The sequence below is a fragment of the Haliaeetus albicilla genome, chromosome Z (genome assembly GCF_947461875.1).
Source record: "Haliaeetus albicilla chromosome Z, bHalAlb1.1, whole genome shotgun sequence".
Lineage (NCBI taxonomy): Eukaryota > Metazoa > Chordata > Aves > Accipitriformes > Accipitridae > Haliaeetus > Haliaeetus albicilla.
In genome coordinates, this window is record NC_091516.1 from 42,675,462 (window position 1) to 42,694,758 (window position 19,297).

General features: G+C 39.5%; 2 protein-coding genes across 7 annotated transcripts in view; one reads left to right on the forward strand and one right to left on the reverse strand.

The window, feature by feature from the left end:
* IDUA (alpha-L-iduronidase) overlaps positions 1 to 19,297 on the forward strand; it is a 57,875-nt gene that overhangs the window by 8,466 nt on the left and 30,112 nt on the right. The gene's annotated exons all lie outside the window — the stretch shown is intronic.
* The window catches only part of SLC26A1 (solute carrier family 26 member 1), a 34,387-nt gene continuing 16,084 nt past the window's right edge, over positions 995 to 19,297 (reverse strand). Inside the window, exons 2-6 of one of the 4 annotated variants that reach the window (XM_069776607.1) lie at positions 18,294 to 18,403; positions 15,361 to 15,443; positions 12,043 to 12,121; positions 4,426 to 5,076; positions 995 to 3,059 (exon numbers count right to left, since the gene is read on the reverse strand). In XM_069776607.1, coding sequence (XP_069632708.1) covers positions 1,539 to 3,059; positions 4,426 to 5,046 — 2,142 coding nt within the window. In that variant the 5' untranslated portion in view covers positions 5,047 to 5,076; positions 12,043 to 12,121; positions 15,361 to 15,443; positions 18,294 to 18,403 and the 3' untranslated portion in view covers positions 995 to 1,538. Of the gene's footprint in view, positions 3,060 to 4,425; positions 5,077 to 12,042; positions 12,556 to 15,360; positions 15,444 to 18,293; positions 18,404 to 19,297 lie in introns of those variants that run through there. The other 3 variants (XM_069776606.1, XM_069776605.1, XM_069776608.1) reach the window with 3 other exon arrangements.

Consider the following 19,297-nt stretch of genomic DNA (forward strand, 5'->3'; position numbering starts at 1 on the left):
TGTGAACCAGCCATGAGTAAGGAGAGAAAGACAGGGCAGCTGCCCTACCTTTCATGCAGGTAATTGTAAGCTTGAGCATGAGAGAGGATATTCTGCCAGTGCCATGGGCCAGAACACTGAGTACTAGCTGTGTTACAATCAAAATCTAAATCTGTGCTTATTTGTAAAGACAGACCATGCATATATAACAACACAACTGACTCGGGGGTTATCATTTGACACAAAGCAGAATGAACAGCAATTAATGCAAATTGTTATAGAAGGTAACCCAGCCCTGGAAAACATGGTTTAGTGGACCTCAAATCAAAGAATAATATGATAGGAGGAAAAAAAACACCACCAAAATGTCTGTAGTATGTACAAAGAGTGGTGGAATTTTTCCAGGATATAGGGTTACACAACTTACAAAGTGTTACTCCCTTTACTTGGCCCAGGTATGCTACTGTAAATTTTCATTAGCATTGTGTCAGAGAAGACCAGCCAGGCAGTTCTGACTGACCCATCATTCCCCTTCTAGGCAGATTACAGATTTACCTTCCCACCCTACCCTCTTTTCTCCTGATTCTCTTTGCGCCCAGGCAGGCAGTTGTAGGAGGAAAATGCTGTGCTGCATCACAGTTCTGAGGTTTTATGTTTGATGGTCCTTATGTGTCCCTGAATTGGAGTTGCATCCGCCCACCAGAGGCAACTTATTTTTGCAGGATGGTACAACTACCTGGGTGACTGTATGACTGCCAGTTAAAGCCATTAATTTTTCTTAATCCTGTTTATGCACTTAGTAGTTATAAAATTGTGCATCAGAGTCATATTTCTTCCAGCATCATTAGGGTAACATTCAGTGACTAATTACCACAGATGGAAACCAATAACACAGGTGACACCAGCAATAATTTTTGGAAATGATAGTTTTGAGAGGAACCTGTGACGGATCATGGTTTCTTCTCTGTGGCAGGTTGTGTCACTACGCCTGTGTAATCAAGGTGGAGAGACATGCTACATTCCACAATATTTTACACATTTTATTTGTATGCAGGCAGTGGGAGTTGTTTAGGAGCACACCTAGAATGATGGAAGGGGCAGGGCCTTTCAAGCCAGAATTTAAACCATTATGTGTCCAAGGTGCTAGACTGATTGCATTTTCATGGAGGTGGCTTAACCCTCTTAACACAAACCAGCCATTAAACCACTGGGAGAGTCAGCTGGCACTGGGCAGACTTTCTAGCACAACAGTTGTATGACGTGTATGTTGGGTGATCATGGCACAAGGAGGAAGTCAATCCCAAACTGCCCTATTGCACATCACCTGCATTTTAAAGTGAAGGTGCAGGTCATAATCCAACCTGTTCCATCCTGGTCCTGGACTGCATCCCCAGTGGCTGTTCTATGTGGCATCTGACAAACAGTAGAGCTCTTCAGGGGAGAATGGCTTGTAGGCCCATTGTTGTACACAGCCAACAGTGTGTCTGATAATTTAATTATTGCAAACTGCCCCTCCCCATCTGTCACTTCTCTAGTGAGTCATCAAGGAAGACATGGGATTAAACTGAGCAATCTGCTGGAAGCTTTTGGTCTTTTGCAAACCGCACAGCATTATGTATACTGTAGAAAAGCATTTCCTGCATACTTCCAAAATCTTTCCCGAAGTAACCTCCTCTTTTCAGAGAGTCTATCACTGAGGGATTGCAGCAAGCCAGGAGAACAGAAATGTTTAAATCCTTGTAGTCTTTCAGGATTTCCTTTAGAGTATTAACTCCAGTGGTGTCCAAAAATGAGATGGAAGAGCAATCTACAACAAGGGCTTGGAAATCAATTTGCTTAGGAACTAGTTGCAGAGTGGTGTCTCTGATGCCCAGTCCATTAGCAGTTGTGTCACCTCCCTTTTTCAGATGCTGCTTTTCCTTCTTCTCATATTTCTTCCTTCTAGCAGCTTCTAGGTTAGGATCTAAGTTAGTCAATCTGTACAGAGACTTTAGGAAGTAGTTTCTATTTGCATAGTAAAGTGGGGCCTCAAAACGGAATATTTTGACCTTTGGAACAGAAGAGAGATTTTCATATTCTAAGTCATCCTCATAAAAGCTGGTGTCTTGGATCTGACCAAGCAGGGCTGTCCGTGGCCGCTGTGTTCGAACAATGATGCATAACATGGAGAAAACAATGCCAACTAACAGCCCTATTTCTGTGCTGATCAAGGCAGAGGCCGACATGGTAACAACCCAAACAAGTGTGTCCACCTTATTCACATGGTACCGTGCTGGCACATCTTGGAACTTCCTTAGGGCTCCTCTGAGGCTGACAATGATGATACAAGCCAGGACACACTTCTGCAAGGAGTAGAAGAGAGGTGCCAAGAAAAGCAGCACCAGCAAAACCACCATTGCACTAATTACTCCAGAGACTTGAGTCTGGCAGCCTGTAGATGTTTTGACGAGTGTTTTTGCTAGAGCTGCACTGGTTGCAAAAGAGTGGAAGAATGAAGGAATGATGTTGCAGAACCCCACAGCAAACATTTCCTGATTGGCTCGGATGGTGTAAGCATATTTCTTTGCACACATTTCTGAAAGGGATACAGTGAAGACAAAGCTGACTATGGCAAGAGGCAAAGCATCTACAGCGACTCGCAGCATTAAGTTGAAATGTGGTACCTTGGGGGGAATAAATCCTGTTGGAATAGCTCCAGAAACACTGGATGCATACACTTCATTTAGCTTCCCGTAGTGTGACACCAGTGTTGCCACAACAATAACTACCAGCTCTGTGGGAAGAGGAAATTTCAGCTTATGCTTATACCGATCTCCCAGTTCCTTAGCAGTGACCAGCACCACAATACAAATGGCACTTGTGATGACATCACAAAGGTTAGCCTGAGAAATGTTCCGGAAAATGTTAATCCAGGTAATAACAAGCATCCCATGCCCTTGGCTACGTGGGATTTTTATTCCAATCAGATACTTCACTTGAGCTGTTAAAATGGTTAAGGAGGCACCAGTTGCAAAGCCATCTAGTACAGACTCAGATAGGTACATAGATACGAAACCCAGACGAAAGATTCCCATTAGAACCTGAGGAGACACAGAAAAAAAAAAAAAAAAGAAAAAAAAAAGATAAGCCTTAAATGGTGCTGTGAATAATTAAGTACAGGTGGGAGAGAACTAGCTGGAGGCAGATAGCATTTGGCTATTGGAATCTTAAAACATGAATTATCCTTTGATGTTTCCAGTCTGCTTTTTATATGTGTGATTCCTTTTACTGTTGTGGGATACTACAAAATCAAGTGGTGAATGAGGAGTTTGAGACAGGGTCAATCAAACATTGGTCTGAAGTGAGTCTGCTGAAGTGGCTTCTCTGAATTTTACTTCCCACGCAAAAGAGCAGTGGATCCAAAAATGCTTCTGTTATACGAAAGCCAATTTTCTTTTTTCCTGTCTTAAAGTGAATAAAGTTAAAACTTACGGCCATTGCTTTGTAAACAGAACTTGAATAACAACAGCTAAGATCCCTACTTTAGTGGCACTGTCATATTAAACAGCTTTTAATTTTAGACCTGTGAACAGAAGGGAAAGTGGAGCACAAACAGCCTTTGTGGCATACCTAAGGTCAGAGGTGGCAGAAGAGCTCACAAACTTCCCCAGATCCCAGGATACTGTCCTTAACTAGTTGCTTCTCCTTCCTTTGATGGCTTTGGAAAATATAGCTGCACCAGGGCATTTTGTTGTTCATAAATGTGACCTGAAATTTCTTAGTAAACAGGAAGATAGCTAGCTCTTTCTTAGTTTATATATATACAACTAATAGGTAAGTATGTTCATCATGCTTCCTTCTATGTTTTCTTGATATCCTTGTGATGGGCAGCATGTTAGTTAAGTCTCAAAAAGTCCAGCACAGCCATTGTCTGAAAAGTATGTTAGTCAGTCTGTTTCACCTCTTGTCCTTTCTGCTTCTGAATTACCTTTAGACAGCAGTTTGGTAGAACATAGTACCCACTAGCAAAAGACTGAGCAGCACATTCTGAACCTGCTTAGAAGTAGATGAGTGCGTCTGCACCTTTTTTAAAGTACCTAAGGAAACAGAATTATTTCTTCATTGTTGAAGTACACAACAATGGGAATTTCCATTATGGTAAGATCTATATTGGATTTATGGTCCCATGAGAGCAGCAAGGCCAAGAGGCAGCAGAGTATCAAAACAATGTTAATGTCTTGCAGAAAACTCTTGTTTTACCTGTGCTTGCTAGTAGCTAGGAAAACTGCCTACCTCATGCTTTCTTTGAGGTGCCTACAGTTAGGCTTCCTGGAATAAACAGTCCAAGGTCATTCAGGTGAACTGATGCTGTATCTCTCATTGAAAGAGAGTCAAACCAAAGCTTAGGTCATGCAAAGAAGCTTTAAGAACTTCATACCTTGCCTCTGAATGTCAGTAACCACTTACCTGATACACTCCAGCCACAAATGTCAAGGCTGTAGCAATGCCAATAGCATAGCATTCTTTTCCACACTCAGCATTCATCCCTGCGATTGTAAGGTTGAAGGCAGTTGTGTTGGACTGACTGTCATTCTGCAGAGAGCCATCACCCAAGGCTGGTGGGGCATCATCATTCAAGTCAAACCCAGCCAAGAGAAGTTCTCGGTCCACAACTTGTCCTACCATTAAGCTTATCAAGCTGAAAATGCCAACTGAGACATGACGGGATGTACCCATTAAGAAATAGATGATGTTGGCAAAGAATGATGTGTAAAGACTATAAATGGGCTTCAGACCTGCCAGCAGTGAGTATGCGATTGCTTGGGGCACCAAAATGATCCCAATCACTAACCCAGACATAACGTCCCCCCAAATATACTCTTTGCACTGGTACTTGGGAAGCCATCGTAAAACAGGAAGAAAGTCCATGACAAAGTTCTTTATCTTCTTTGGGGTGCAGGAACAGCTCTTCCTCAGCTTAGCTAGCATGACTTCTTTCCTATTAATCTTGACATGAGTCTTTCTTTCCATGAGAAAGCAGGAAGAGGTGCTGTTTTCCATTCTGGTAGCCTCGAGTGGTCTTTCCATTGTCTCAGTGCTTACTTCATGTATGTGTTCCTGCAATGTGATGAAAACAGCTGTTAGGTTGCAGTTTGTGAAGGCTTTTTTAGCACAGATACTTAACACTGAAAGTTTGTCACCTGATTGTGCCTTTAAGGAAGTATCATCCCAACAAAAACATTACCACAGGGCTCCAGTGACATATAACCCTAAGAAATAAATCTGCAGATTGAGCCCATTCTTGAATCCAGTTTGTTTTACTAAGGAAAAATGGAGTTAAATTAGTAATTTCTTTGTACAACAAATATTTCCATCAGCTCTTCTGAATGCTCCATCATAGAGGTCTCTGTGAATAGAGGCAGCACTTGATGGTGTGAAATAAACGCTTACTAGTGAGGTAGGCTATGGTTTTTCTAATAGTGCATCTTGTAGTCATTGATGTGGAACTGACATGTGGTATAGTGATCTGTCACTGCAGCTATCCTCAGTGCGCAGGAGAAAAATTTTGCTAGTAGAACCTGTAAAGCAGAGTTTTCTGGAGAGCAACCATTTAGTCTTACGCAAAAATTTGTACACAAACCATTGATGGACTCTTAGAAGCTGCTACATAACATGAACCTGTTGAATTGTAGATTGTTTTGATGTGCAACTTCCATTAATTAATGAGCATATCCTCACAAATACCACTTTGGCAACATATGAACCATGCACAATGATGGAGTCTGTTACCATCTCAGAAGGGTGCTACATGTTAATATTTTCAGCTTTAAAACCATAGTTACCCTAGCTTTTCTCTCCAGGGAATAAGATATAACAAATAATTCTGTGGGCAGCAGAACAAACACAGCAATGTTTCCTATGGTTCTCCTGCATACCAGTTTTCTGATACATAAAGACTGGGACAGTTTGTATTCTCCAGATGGAGGTGCTTTTGGTGTCTCTTTTATCTATAAACACAACTGTTTTCACCAAACTCAATCTCTGCGTTTTTACTCAATTGTCAAATTAAGTTGAAATTAGCATAGTGCATTCATAAATCATTTCGGGGTAGGAGCGGACGTGACTCAGAGGCAAAACATGTAAGTGCCCTATTGTAAACAGTTTAAAAGTAAAGATAGGAGCAGGAAGGTGGAAAATGTCAGACTGCCAAGTGGCAAATCTTGGCTTCTGGTTTGCAGTAGAAAGAAACAAGAGACTTCCAAGAGTGGATGCCCATATGTAAGTACTGGGAGATAAGGAATGATTCATATTGACCTAGAAGAAGAGAGTATGTACTAGTACAACAGTATGCAGAATCTCTAGGAAAGAACAACTTCTCAAGCCCAGCCTTTCCCAGTGCCATAAACAGCCAGGATCTCTACAACAAAGCTTTTTGGTGCCAGCTATGACATTGCAATATAATGTCAAAGCTTGTCTTCACTTACAAGTAAAAGCTGTTTCTTTCTTCTTTCAGTATCTAGAGACAGAAGCCATACCCATCAGCTTCCTAAAACTTGAAGTACACTCACTGGCACAATATTCTGTTGGTATATTTGAATGTTTTTAACAGTTAATGGTAAGTTTAGACTCTAGTGACAGAAGTCATCATTCTCTGTGTAAATTTCGTACTTTTTTTGTTGTTAAGAAGAGTATTTTGATTTGTTAATGTTTGGTAGCACCCAGTTAAAGTGTAGAATTCTAAGCTGAGAAAAAACAAAGGGCTTATGAGTCCAACTGGAAGCATAGTTGGTAAGCAAAAGAATAGATTACCAACAGCCTGTAAGCTTTTGATCTGTAGCACTCCAAATAGAGAGAGGCTTGTTACAAAGTCTTCTGTCTGTCCTGCTTACAAATTTTTTTCAAGATTTTAACAAATACCTTTTGCCAGCAAATTGAAAACAATAAGAAGATATGTATCTGTAGCTAGTGCAAAAGTCTTAAACAAGTTGCCAGGTATTATTTTAAATGACACAGCATGATTTCTAAGGCCATGCAAAGTTTAACCATAATTTGAAACAGGATGTTTAAGTGTCACAGGTATGTTGTTAATAATTGGGTAAAAGGGAGAAAAGAAATTATTATTAGAGATGTGTGGACTGATTGTCCAAGTTGAAAATGACCTGCAGAGTAGTCTAAATATATTTCAAAAAATCAGTAGATTTCTACCCAACCCAATTACATTAAATAGTTGTTAGCTCCCACTGTATAAGTTTCTTTATGTTTGTAAGTAAGGTTTATTTCCATCATAAGGGAAAACTAATTACAATTTAATGTAATTATTTAGAAAGACTGATGGCTATTTTTTATCAGTAATGCCAAATTTACTTTAGACTCTAATGTACTGTGTGGTTATGCTAGGCAAGATCTGCTTGGACAGGAAATGGGTTGGATCTAGTCTTTGTTAGAATGCAAAGGTGAGAGAAAAGATAAAAGAAGTTACAACACCAAGAGAAATACTTAAGAGCATATGATTAAAGTTTACCAAATACAGAATGCTAGCAACTGTAATAAAGACACTAATTTTTAAGATGCAAAACCCCAACACTTCCGGTCTTACCTAGATTAGTTGGAGAATGAGAGGCTTGTGCATGAGGACAGCAAGTCCTGTTTGAATGCCACCCACTTCTTACAGCCAAGTGAATTCAGACAGCCAAGAAATACAGTGCCCTTGTTCTACATACTTAAAAGCTAGTGGGCAGTTCAATATCCAATGAGTGCTTTTGATAGGCTACACAAAAAAGATTTCATTGGCTTCTGTACACTAGGCTCATATATTTAATTGTACAGTTGCTGTCTGCCTTTCTCTAAACTCACACAATTTACTTGCAAGTAAATTTGTATTTACAAAAAAAAACCCCATTAAAATTCATACATATGCATTGTTTGTGCAGCTTCCTGAGGGATGATAATAGTTTTTAATACATAAGATTATTCAAATATAATTTCTCTGGAAATCTGTTAAGAGATCTTGTGTATGAATGATAATTTCGTAATATATCTCGGCTGTACTGCCTTACTGGATAATCAGAATAGTAGCTTTTTGTAAAAGCCAACAACAAAAAAGAAAAGCTAGTATGGTAAAGCATGTATCTTTTCAGCAGTTTTGATGCATTTTAGACACAGGTCAAAAAAAACCTTCCTGGTGGAATAAATTTCTTCAAGCTAAAACACAGCCAAATGCAGACAGGAGGTCATTTTCTTCAATTCTTTTTTCTCCTGAAAATAAGGGTTTCCTTCCTATAAATAAGCATTTATTCTGCTAGGTAAGTTTTCAGAATCCATGTCAAATGAACATGCTAGCTATAAAACACTCAGCTCTAAAACAATGTTATTGTTTCCAGACACTGTTAATGTTTAGAGTTTAGTTGTTGGTTTTAGAACATAGTAAAGCCACACCAAATAATGGAAGGGATGTTGTTACCAGCAAAACATTTTTCAGCTGTGTAACCCAAGAATTCTGAGGTTGTGATGCCTATAGCTCAGTAATGACTTAATTGCTTCACCTGAAGAAAACGGGATTCCACCATGGCTGCATGCTATTCCCTGTACATTTGTGCAGACTACCAGTGAGCTGGGAGCTTCCAAGGCTCTTGCCATCTTCAAAGACAGGAGGGTGGAGACCAAATCTGTCTACTCCTGTGCACATAGGTAGACTCCCGCCTTCTGATTCTGGCACTGAGGTACAACATCATCCTTCCACAGTGGTAATACTCAAGCAATATTCAGGAGCTTTAGGGGTATCAGTAAATAGATTCCTCTACTGGCTCACCACACTGACCCATTTTCAGCTCAGCCCATACTAAGTGGTTTATAAGAAAAGGGACAACCCCTATTTCAGACACCCCCTCATTCCCCAGAGCTTCACAGAACATAATGTTTGCATTTTATTCAAGTGAAGGCTTCCCATCACTTGCCGAAAGAGCTGTTCTTAGCAGGGATGTGCAGATGAAGCAGCATATAGCATAGAACATGTCTACCCACTGCATTTGACTTTGGTATCAGAACATTCTCAACTGTTTAATACAAGTGAAAGTTACTTGCATGCACATTCATATACATATGTATCATCCATATCATTACAACAAAAAGTAGTCTTGGTTATTTTTAATTGTATTTTGATGTTTGGAATCTTCACAGTTAAATTTTTTCAAGTTGCCCTTGACTGCATGAGCAAAAGCAAAAACCTGCCATCCCCCCCCCCCCCCCCCCCCCCCCCCCCCCCCCGGCTTGAGCAGAACCTGTCTCTGAACCACTTATTCTTTCAGGTTAAATGCAGTGACTCAGTTTGTCTTGTGAAAAAGAGAAACAAAGCAAAGAACCATTCAAGCCAAACAAATGGCTGACTTTCCAACTGGCGTTAGTCCCACCTTTATTCCTGTCTTTGTACCATGCCACTGGCCTGACAAAGTCTCTCTGCAGGGAAGGAAGTATTTATCACACCACTTTCAGTGGGATTTCTCTTTGCAGATTCCTTGGCAAACAGTTTCTGCTGGTATACGTGTAACCATTCTGGCTGGATGAGTTGTTCTTTGTGAAACAACACAGCCCCCTAAAACCTTTATTCTGCTGCATCCTTTTGTCTCCCCATCCTGATTGTCCACCAGAAAATCTGAAGCTGTATCTCTAGAATGCCCAAGAGGGAGTAGGCACAGTGAGCCTGCCTCTGTGAGCCTGCCTCTCTATGCTAAGAGATCTCTTAAATGCTCTATTTGGGGCAGAAGTCAGACAGCGTATCACAATTCTATACTAGAATCAGTTGCTCTTGCTTAAATAGTGATTGCAAGTGTAAGTTAGGATAGAGCCCTTCATATAGTTTGAGCCATGTGATGCTTGCAGTTTTCTCCATGTTTGACCTATGAAAAATCAGCTGAAAACTAATGTGGGTAGAACAGGTTTTGTATTTAGCATCTGATGTTTCATTGTATTTTTGTTGCATAAATCACAGAAAAACATGAGAGACATCAGTTTAGCTAAGCATTTGATTTAAACACTTGTAGGTGTTAAACTGTTCATGTTATTCATCTTTCATATCAGCAACCTTTTCTGCCTGTAAGAAACCTCTCTTGGTCTCTAATGGCTATAACTACATTACTGTTCTGGTTTTGAGCATAACACAGTTCGGAAAAAAAATCCCTGGTTAGCCTCATTTACAGTGCATTGATTCAATGCACAGAGGCATGTTGCCTTGCAAACCAGACTTTTTTCAGAGGAAAGTAACCAGAAGCTCAATCCCACTACGCTCCGACCTTTTATGGTGGCATAAAAACCTGAGCCAGCAGTTGTTCTTTGGACAGATGTGAACAGATGTGGTGAGGACATTTAGTCTGTGGGGCCTGACTAGACTGAAATCATATCCCCTGAAATGCATATAATATAATACTGCTTCAACACCTACTGCTTTGATTTATTAATCTACTTTTTTTGTGCAGAATTACTTAGAAATGTCAACATAACCTATGAGTTTTAGAAAGGATCAAGTGACAAAACAGAACAAGTGAAATGAACATTTCTTTCTGTCTTGTATAAGCGATTGTATTTTCAGCTTTAGAGCACCAGGACCTAGATGTACTTGGAAGCAGACTTAAGCAAGGTGCCAGCAACCAAAACCATCTATTTAAACACTGACTTAGCAAGCTTACAGCCTACAGGCAAAGAACATCACAGTGCTTTTTAGGGAAATAATGTGAAACTGGATGGGCTCAGTTAGTTTTTTACTGTATCTGGAGAACATACTGTGGCTTCAAAGCATTTTCCTGTTGAGTTTCAACATTATGCTAATCCAAAAGTGAAAGAGAAAAAAATACTACAGTTTACTGGTCTCTGTGAGTCAGGAAAGCCAGAACATTAGTCTAAATCATCTACAAATTAACATTCCTATACTAAGGAGTTACTTTGAGTCAAGCAGTCTTTTAGATTTGTGCGTTTCTAATTAAGATCTCCAATTCACAACTTCTCCTTCCAACTATAAGTTGATCTATGATTTCCAAGGCAAGTTAGGCTCTTTTTCAAATGTCTGCATTCACCAGCAGCTGTGATTCAATTAATATATTCCCAAGGATTCTCAGTCTAGTGTCCCAGTGAGTAAGATAACAGCCACTGACTTGTAACAATCCCAGAGGCGATGAGCAGGCTACAATAGAACTCACACAGTCAGCCAGCAGCTGTTATTAAGGCTGGTCCATCACATCATATTTGAGAATGATCAGGCCTTGGAAATAATGATCAAATAGTTTCACTGGTTCTCCAGGAACTGGTTTTGTTCAGGGGTTCCAGAACATGCCAATCAAAACATTGTCATGCACTCGAAGGCAAGACAGCGTTATTCTTCTGGAGAGGCTTAGGGCATGACCACTAAAAAGACATTTTCTGTGGGGTCAAAGAGCATTCCTAAAAATCAGACTTCCTGCTTTTGGAAAGGTAGCTGGTCCAAAGTGAAAGTCTGTTTTTTAAAAAAATCTTTCAAGACAGCTTTCCAAGACCTTAGTCATCAGTCACAAAGCTAAACACTAAGCTCTGTTTTCTGCCTTGTGGTTTTGCTGGACTTTGTCTAGTCACATTAAGCTGTTGTAGAGAAAAACAAATTGATACCCCATTCTCATGTTCTTTCCTGTTACCTTCCCTGGTATCTTGGGTTTACTACATGCAATAAGGACAATATTTTGGAAATGCTCTTTGACATTTAATCACTAAGAAAATGCTCAGTTTTAATAAAAATGTAATACTTTGAGAACTATATAAGCTTCATATAGGCCACTTTACTTAAGTGCAAATAAAAACCAGCCAAATGGCTGGTCTTGAACTCTTAGACCAGGGTTTGCAGGAAAGATTACTTCCATACCGATTGTAGATGACTACATGTTTTACAACCTTTGCCCGGTATCTACCTTGTAAGCAATATTTATGAAGAACAGAATAATGACAAAACTTAAAAAGCAACACCCGTGTGCAAAATAACTGAAAAGAGGCAGTTTTGCACCTTTGAAAACAGGCAAAGAACAAATAACACCTGAGTTCAGAGGTGTGGCAGGGAGGCAAATCTCTTACCTGGGTAGCTTTTTGACAGGAATGTTCAGCTCTGGTTTTGCACGTTGGAATGAATGAAAGTCTTCAGTCAAGCATTGCTCTATTTGCATAAAAGATAATTATTAGCTAAATATTCCTCAAGGGAAGAATGGGTAGCTATTGAATCTTGAGCTTGCAGCTTGGTAGTATGTTGTCACTTGTACTGCTCTGAAAACTTGGATATATATGCAGGATTCGCTGAGGATTTGAGTTTAAATAGTGCATAGGATTATTAATTAACTAACGCTGATCCAAAAATTATGCTGAGTTCAGGCTAGCACATCTCTGACCTTTGAAGCTGCTTCTCATCTGAGATTTGATCTGGTTTATGCATCCTCATACAGCTTTTGATTTTACATATTCAAGGTGTAAGAATAGAACTCCAGTTCTATTCTGCACTGAGATTTGTGCATTTTGCAGGCTGGAATAAGTACTGTTCTGCTCAGCACATAGGATGGGACTGCTGGAGGTCAGAGTTCCATTCCTACACATCAGCGCATTCAGATCACAAGATCTCTGTTGCTTCTGTGTAAATCAAAGACTGTAAAACATAGGCAAATCAGCAGGACAAAGACTGACTTTCTGTTCATTCTTTGTGAGGTATATAAATAACCAAGTCCCTTCTCTGTTACCTTAGGTCTTTCGATAGGTGCAGACCTATCCATCTCCTCCTCTCAACAAAGGTGATAGGTAATGTTTAATGGTTACTAGGCAGTGTAGATTAACAGATTGGGCACAAGGCCAGGACTCACAGAAACTGCATTCAGCTGGCCTACAAGCTAAGGGATGAGGAGATGTGTATGTTTCTCAGCCAAGGAAGAACATGAACGTGCATGCAATAAGAATTTGAAATGGGAAGTGCGAGGCCTGAAAAAGGCTGTGTTGCTGGATAAACAAAGATGGTTCCTCCTTCCCTGCCAGCAGGAGTGCTTGCAGCGGGGTGCAGTGCACAAGCATGTCTACAGAGGGCCAAGTTCCAACATCATCTTTTATCCCAGCACAAAAAGTTGCTTGCTGCTCTTCAAAAATAAAAAGAAAACGTGAAAATTATGGAAATGAAAAGTCAAAACACCAACATGAGGGTGGAACAGAAAGGGAAGCTCATCTCACTTCTGTGATGCTAAACTAGTCATGGATTCTTAAAACTACTGGCTGTTACCAAGAACTCAAACTAGGTGACAGTAGTTGTGACATTCTAATCCCAAAAGCTAAAGAAGGTAATTTAAGTCTTAGTAAAATCCTCTTTCTTGCCCCTTTCCTGTAGAAAGTCCTGTCAAACATTCCTGTCCCTTTGCCATTCCCAAGGTAGCTCTTAGAATAAAAGGGAAGCAGTAGTGCACTTAATCTGCATAATGAATTTTGCACACTGGTGGCAGTAAGATAGTGTGTCTCCTTGGTCTTGTGCACCACAGAATAGGAAATGGCTTTATTGCTTCTCTTAATTTCTTTTCAGGCCTGTGGTATTTCTTTCTTGAAGATAAAGTGACTTAAACTCAGTCTCTCAAATTTGCCCTTTCATCCATTTTACTACCTAATTCTTAGAACCAAGAGTCATCTTCTCTAATGACCTCTTAAAATGTGCATGCCATCTGCTTCAGGACCAAATTAAGCTTGCCTACTCTGTTCTCCTTTACATGTTTCCAATATTTGGAAACTCTGTAACTTCTAGTATTTGCAATCCTAGAATTTGCAGAATAATTGGGGTTTGCCCCACTTAACATTTTTTTGAAAAAGACCTCTCTGCATTTCTCTCCAACAGCACCTTTCCCAATATCAGGCTCCTAAGAGTACTACAGGATGTTTAGGTTATCACTTGACCCCTACCATACACAGTGGGTTGTAACTTTGTTTTGCCTCAAGCTAGCCTAAAAACAACACTTTCTGAAATTTTGAAAGAAAGACATTTCAAATTATAATTTTGTAATATGTGAACACTGTTTAGGCACAGCACTATTCAAATGAGGCTAAATATCTATGGACAGGACAATTCCAGGTGGGGAAAAAGTGACAAAATGAAGCAGTCTCTTATTCTGTCTCTAGGAGTTGTGAAAATAATCTAGTTTTGAAGAACCTACATTTTGTGATGAACAAGCTTTCGTTAACATACACAAGTACTGACAGCAAAAGGTTCATCAGTGCTTAATTATGGAGATGCTAGTTCACGCTCCATAGCTTGAAGCCATTCATCAAGGCTTCAGTCCAGCAATAATTCTGAGTGGGCAGCTCCTGGCATCCTGGTTGAGTTCCGCTGGCACTAACAAAGCAGGACTAAATTCTAGAAGGACTGCCTTGCCATGTCAAACGCTCAATTGTGTGTTTAAGAAACAATGGTAATTGGCCAAAATAACCAAAAGATGTGCTACAATGAAACAAAGAATAGAAAGTACATTAAAAAAAAAGAGATGACCATTCACCAGTAATTAAGAGTTTACAGATTATTTTCCTTTGTGTGACTTGCTGTTTATCCTTATGAACAGATGCCTAATATTAACTGGATTAAGAACTGCAAAAGGTTAAAAGTGAAATCTACCTGAAGGTATTTATGAAATAAATGCTGTGAAGAGATAAAATGTATTTAGCTTTGTTGACACATTTACTTGAGGATTTCAGAAGACTTCAGAACAATTCATGACATTACTACATACAATTCATATCTGGTAACCTAATTAAAACTTTAAAAAATAATGCTAAATTAGTCATACAGGGAAGGTTAATCATAGAATCATAGAATCATAGTTAAAAGTGTTTGTTTACTGGGCTACAATCAATAATATCAAATCTTCAAATGTACATAGTGCAAATATAATAACCTTGTTCTTCCTTCTGTGTTTGAAGTTCATAAATTCAGTGAATTATGAAGAACATTTAAGCCTAATGTCTCCATTATTTAAAATGCCCTCATGCCTCAATTAGTCTACAATTTACCTTTATACCATAGTGACCTGCTGATGTGCCTAAGAAGCACACATTTGGTTGCTGTTTAATGGGGAAGATGCGAGCACTGAAAATACGCATCCACTCTTTTAATAGCCCCTGTGTGCTATGCCTAACATTCCTTCTCTAGCTGTGGCAAGTGTCCAGTGCAGCTGGAAATGATGTGTCTACAGGAGGGGAGAGACATGTTATTGATTAGCTTTTTAAAAAAGAAAAAAATCTGTAGTCCCTGCTGGAGGAGAAACTCTGAAATCTGCAAATTTAAGTGCAAATGTATATATTTGAAACTGAGTCAGACCACCCTTTAGGAGGCATCCCTCTTTCTGTTCCCCACTACAAACATAGAACCAATTGAATAGCACTTACCAAAGGCACAAAGTAGGTGCAGTAGTTCCACAGCAGATTTTTTATCAGCACACAGTAGCACAGTTCCTCGGGAGCACAGCTTTCTACAAGAGTAGATTAGAAAGTCTGTCGTGATATAGTTTGGATCTGTCCAATGATATTACTCCAATGGTGTTTACAGTGAGATGAGATAACATAAATAAATAGTAGCAATGGAAAAAATCTTTGTCCTGTAGAGTGTAATCGCAGGTAGAAGGTAAGCTTAAAATCTATATTACAGGGGCTGGTAATCTCTGCCTTCTTACTCATCCCTGCTATTCTGTTCTAATAGAGCCACTTGTACTATGTGGAGATCGAATAGAACTGCAGTCCTGACTTAGCTTTAACAGTTTCAGAGGTTTTGTATACTTACTTCAATTAGACAAAAAAATACTCTAATGTGTTAAATGGGATTAGGATAGGCACTGTGTGGAACTGTCCTTACACACAGTGTTGAGCTGTCCATGGTCATTAACGGAGCTGTGTCCTTTGAAAAAGGATTTTTATTAAAACACATCATGGAGGGTGCTTGGTTAATCTTATGTCTAGGAAGACTTTACAGACCTTCAGCTGCCATTGAGCGTAAAATGTCTGAGCTTGTCTGCCTTGTAAACAAAACTGCCTATTGTTTCATCCCTAAACAGCCAGAACTGTGGAACCAAAGCCTGCTTATTGATTAGTTTAGGATGAACACTACTACTGATATTTGTAAATCTTAGAGGCACATTTGCTGTGGCAAGGATAGTCTCTCAGGCATACTTCTTCACCCATTCCTTGCATTCATGTGTAATCTTAAATGGATATTCAAAACCCATTTCTATATGCAAAGAAAATAGAGGATTTCTTACTGCACTGTGAGGTATATTTTCATGTTTCATAAGCACAGAATATAATGCACTTTTATTCTCAAACGGGAGGTATTTGTCATATTAGTGGAAGTTGTTTGGGGTAGGGGGAGAAAGAAGAAAAAAGGGTTATACATGAACATGGAAACCATGGAGTGGAAGAGCTATCACTGCCATATTTAATAATACATCACTAGCCTAAATTGTAATGCCAAAACCAGATTCAGAATAGATTTATCAGCTCTCAGTTTGGAGAGACGTGTAGGTTTGCATCTCATTGGAAACTGTCTGTAAATGCAATTGGTTGGGTTTACCTCCTTAGTTGTAAGAGGTATTGCTATATTTTACACTCAAGAATCAAGAGCAGACATTGGGATGCCATTTAAAGAGCTGCTCTTTCCAGATTGGGCTATAGTGCTCATTTGTCAGTTCTGAAGTATTCAGAAACCACTCATCACAAAAATGCTGCAAGATTAAGAGCAAGTCTGTGGATGACATATTAATTTTGCCTTTTCACCATCATAAGTAATTAAACATCAGTAAATTAGGAAATGAACTTGGTATCATTTGACCTCTTCTATGTTTCATTTTGCAAAGAAGTGATATATTCAAGTTAGACATACAGTTGCCTGTGGGCAGGCAAGGATTGATATAGAAAGACACATCTGAAAGTACATCTGCCATGCAGATAGATCCAGGAGCATCTGGACTTCATCAGACACCATGTGCTATCTGTACTTTAGACATTAGAGAAGTACATCAGGTGAGAAGTCTAGCTGCAAATCTTCACACCTTCAGTATTTAGCTCCATGTTTTTCTTTTCTTAGACTGTTTGTTAGTTGTCCCATTACATGCTCCTCAATACAGATTTCACCAAGTGGAAACAAGTTTTGAGAACTGTAAGATGGAAAAAGTTAAATACTGTGCATTAATGCAAAATTTCAGGTCCAGTTACAGCGTGTGAGTGGACCCTATGAGCAACCTGAGTGCTTGCAACATGTACAGAGCAGACTAGGAGCATTGTTCAGTTTGGTTCTTGTTGCATATTTGGCAGCAGAGAGAGCAATCATTCCAACTCCTTGTTGTGATATTACACAACAGTAAATAAGCTACGTCCTGTGCTGTAGTTGGATTAATGTAGTTTTGGACTATATTTCCACATAGAGCTAACAGGCAAAAGAATAGAAGGAGCATAAACAGAAAATAAAGATGTGAAAATGAAGGAGTGACAATAACAATACTGTGAAATGAAACTAGTAAGTGAAATATGTACCATGGAGACCTGTTACTGAAGGTGCAGTATTAGGCTGGGTGCTTGAATTAGAATGCTGGATGCATACAGAGAAGAGTTCTGCTGCTGCTTAGAAAGAAAAGTTCAGTGACAGCTTTCCCAGGCAGTGCCAAAAGGAGTTACATGCTTGAAGCAAGCTAGTTTTAGCACTTGGTCATCATTCCTCTTCCTTGTGCATCTGAAAAGTCACCTTTTCATTTTCAGTATGGATTTAGTCTCCCTATCCCCTCTTTGCACAACTTTTGCTTAGCGATGACATTGTTGGAGTTCCATCATCAAGGACAACATAACACCACAATGAACATTTTACTTGTAGCCATGGGTTATGCAGGAAGAAGTCACTTCCATACATCAGACTTGATCATAAAGGTGACCTCTAGCAGCCCAGCTCAAATACAGTTACTGAGCCTATATTTCAGTCACTGACTGAGCCTTTAAATTTGTAGTGAAGAATCAGTCAAAAAGCATTTCTGCTACTGGATTGGCTGTATCATTATTTGATTACTCCCCTTCGTAAACTAATATAGACACAACAGATCTCAACAAGGGGTCACAACAAGATCTCACAACAGTCTAAATTATCTGTGCCCAGATGATCTGATGGATATGTTTGCATGTCTGAAGAGGCCAGATACTAAAATACCTTATGCCTTTGCCTAAATGCCTATGCTTTCATAACCTGTTTTCACTTTTACATTTTGAATTTGTTTTAAAAGGGGGGGAGTGAGGGAGGAAGAGACACAACAGTCTAACAATATTTTCCTAACAAGCTAACTCACCTCGGCACAGGAAGCTGTTGATGCTTTGTCTGCCTCTCTCTCTCTCTTCCCCCCACACACAGCACGCTCATTGCTGAAAGAAGGACTGAGGCTGTGCTCACAAAAGCAGGCTGAGTAAGAAATGGAAAATCATAGGCCGTGATTAGCATCAGCTTGAAAGCATTCATTGTTTGCTTGCACTTCTGTGCATGTGAGTTTTAGCCAGATCACAACAAGGATTTTGCAAGTTGCTTTGCAAAGTAAAGATCAAATAACGCTGATTTCAAAGAGGAAAGAAGCTAATTAAGATGCTGTATAAATCAAAGTCAATTCTATTTTTATGTATTTAAAAAAATAAAAAGATTCAGCTGAGTGCACAGCCTCCTGGCTGGCTTGTAGAAGAGGCAGTGATTTCCAATAAATAACAGATGTTGTATTTTGCATTTTTGAAGCCAGTTTGTTCCTAAACCACAAAGATTCATACCCGTCCTCCTTTTTGCGCATCTATCATGCTGGTTGGTTGTGTGGATGGATTAACTGTGACAAGCTGTGACATCAGCAAGGGCTGCATGCTGCCTGGCTGTGTGGTTTTGTAATGCATCCTCCCAGTATTGCTGGGCTGACTCATTCATGCTATAGGGTGAGTGAATTATGTGTCGTATGGGCCCAGCATAGACTGAAGTCTTCAGCATTGTGCTTCTGTGCAGAAGCTGTGGCATAATTGTAAAACAAGCAGATTTTTCAGTCCCTGCTTACACAATTGATATAGCTGAGAAGCAAATGCAGAGAAGTATTAATGCTAATAAATAAACCCGAAAGTGATAAAATATGCCAGTTCTTTAGTATGTGTGCAGTAGTCTTTGGCCTTGCAACTTTGAAAAAGCCTCTGAATGAAGTTTTTGGTCTGCAAAGCATGTGTGAAAAGCACAGGCTGTGTTTTGTATGGGAACTGCCAGGAGGAAAGAATCAGTGTTCATGAACCTGCAAAAGGTCAAGTGGTCATGGTTATTTTGGGATATGGGGAT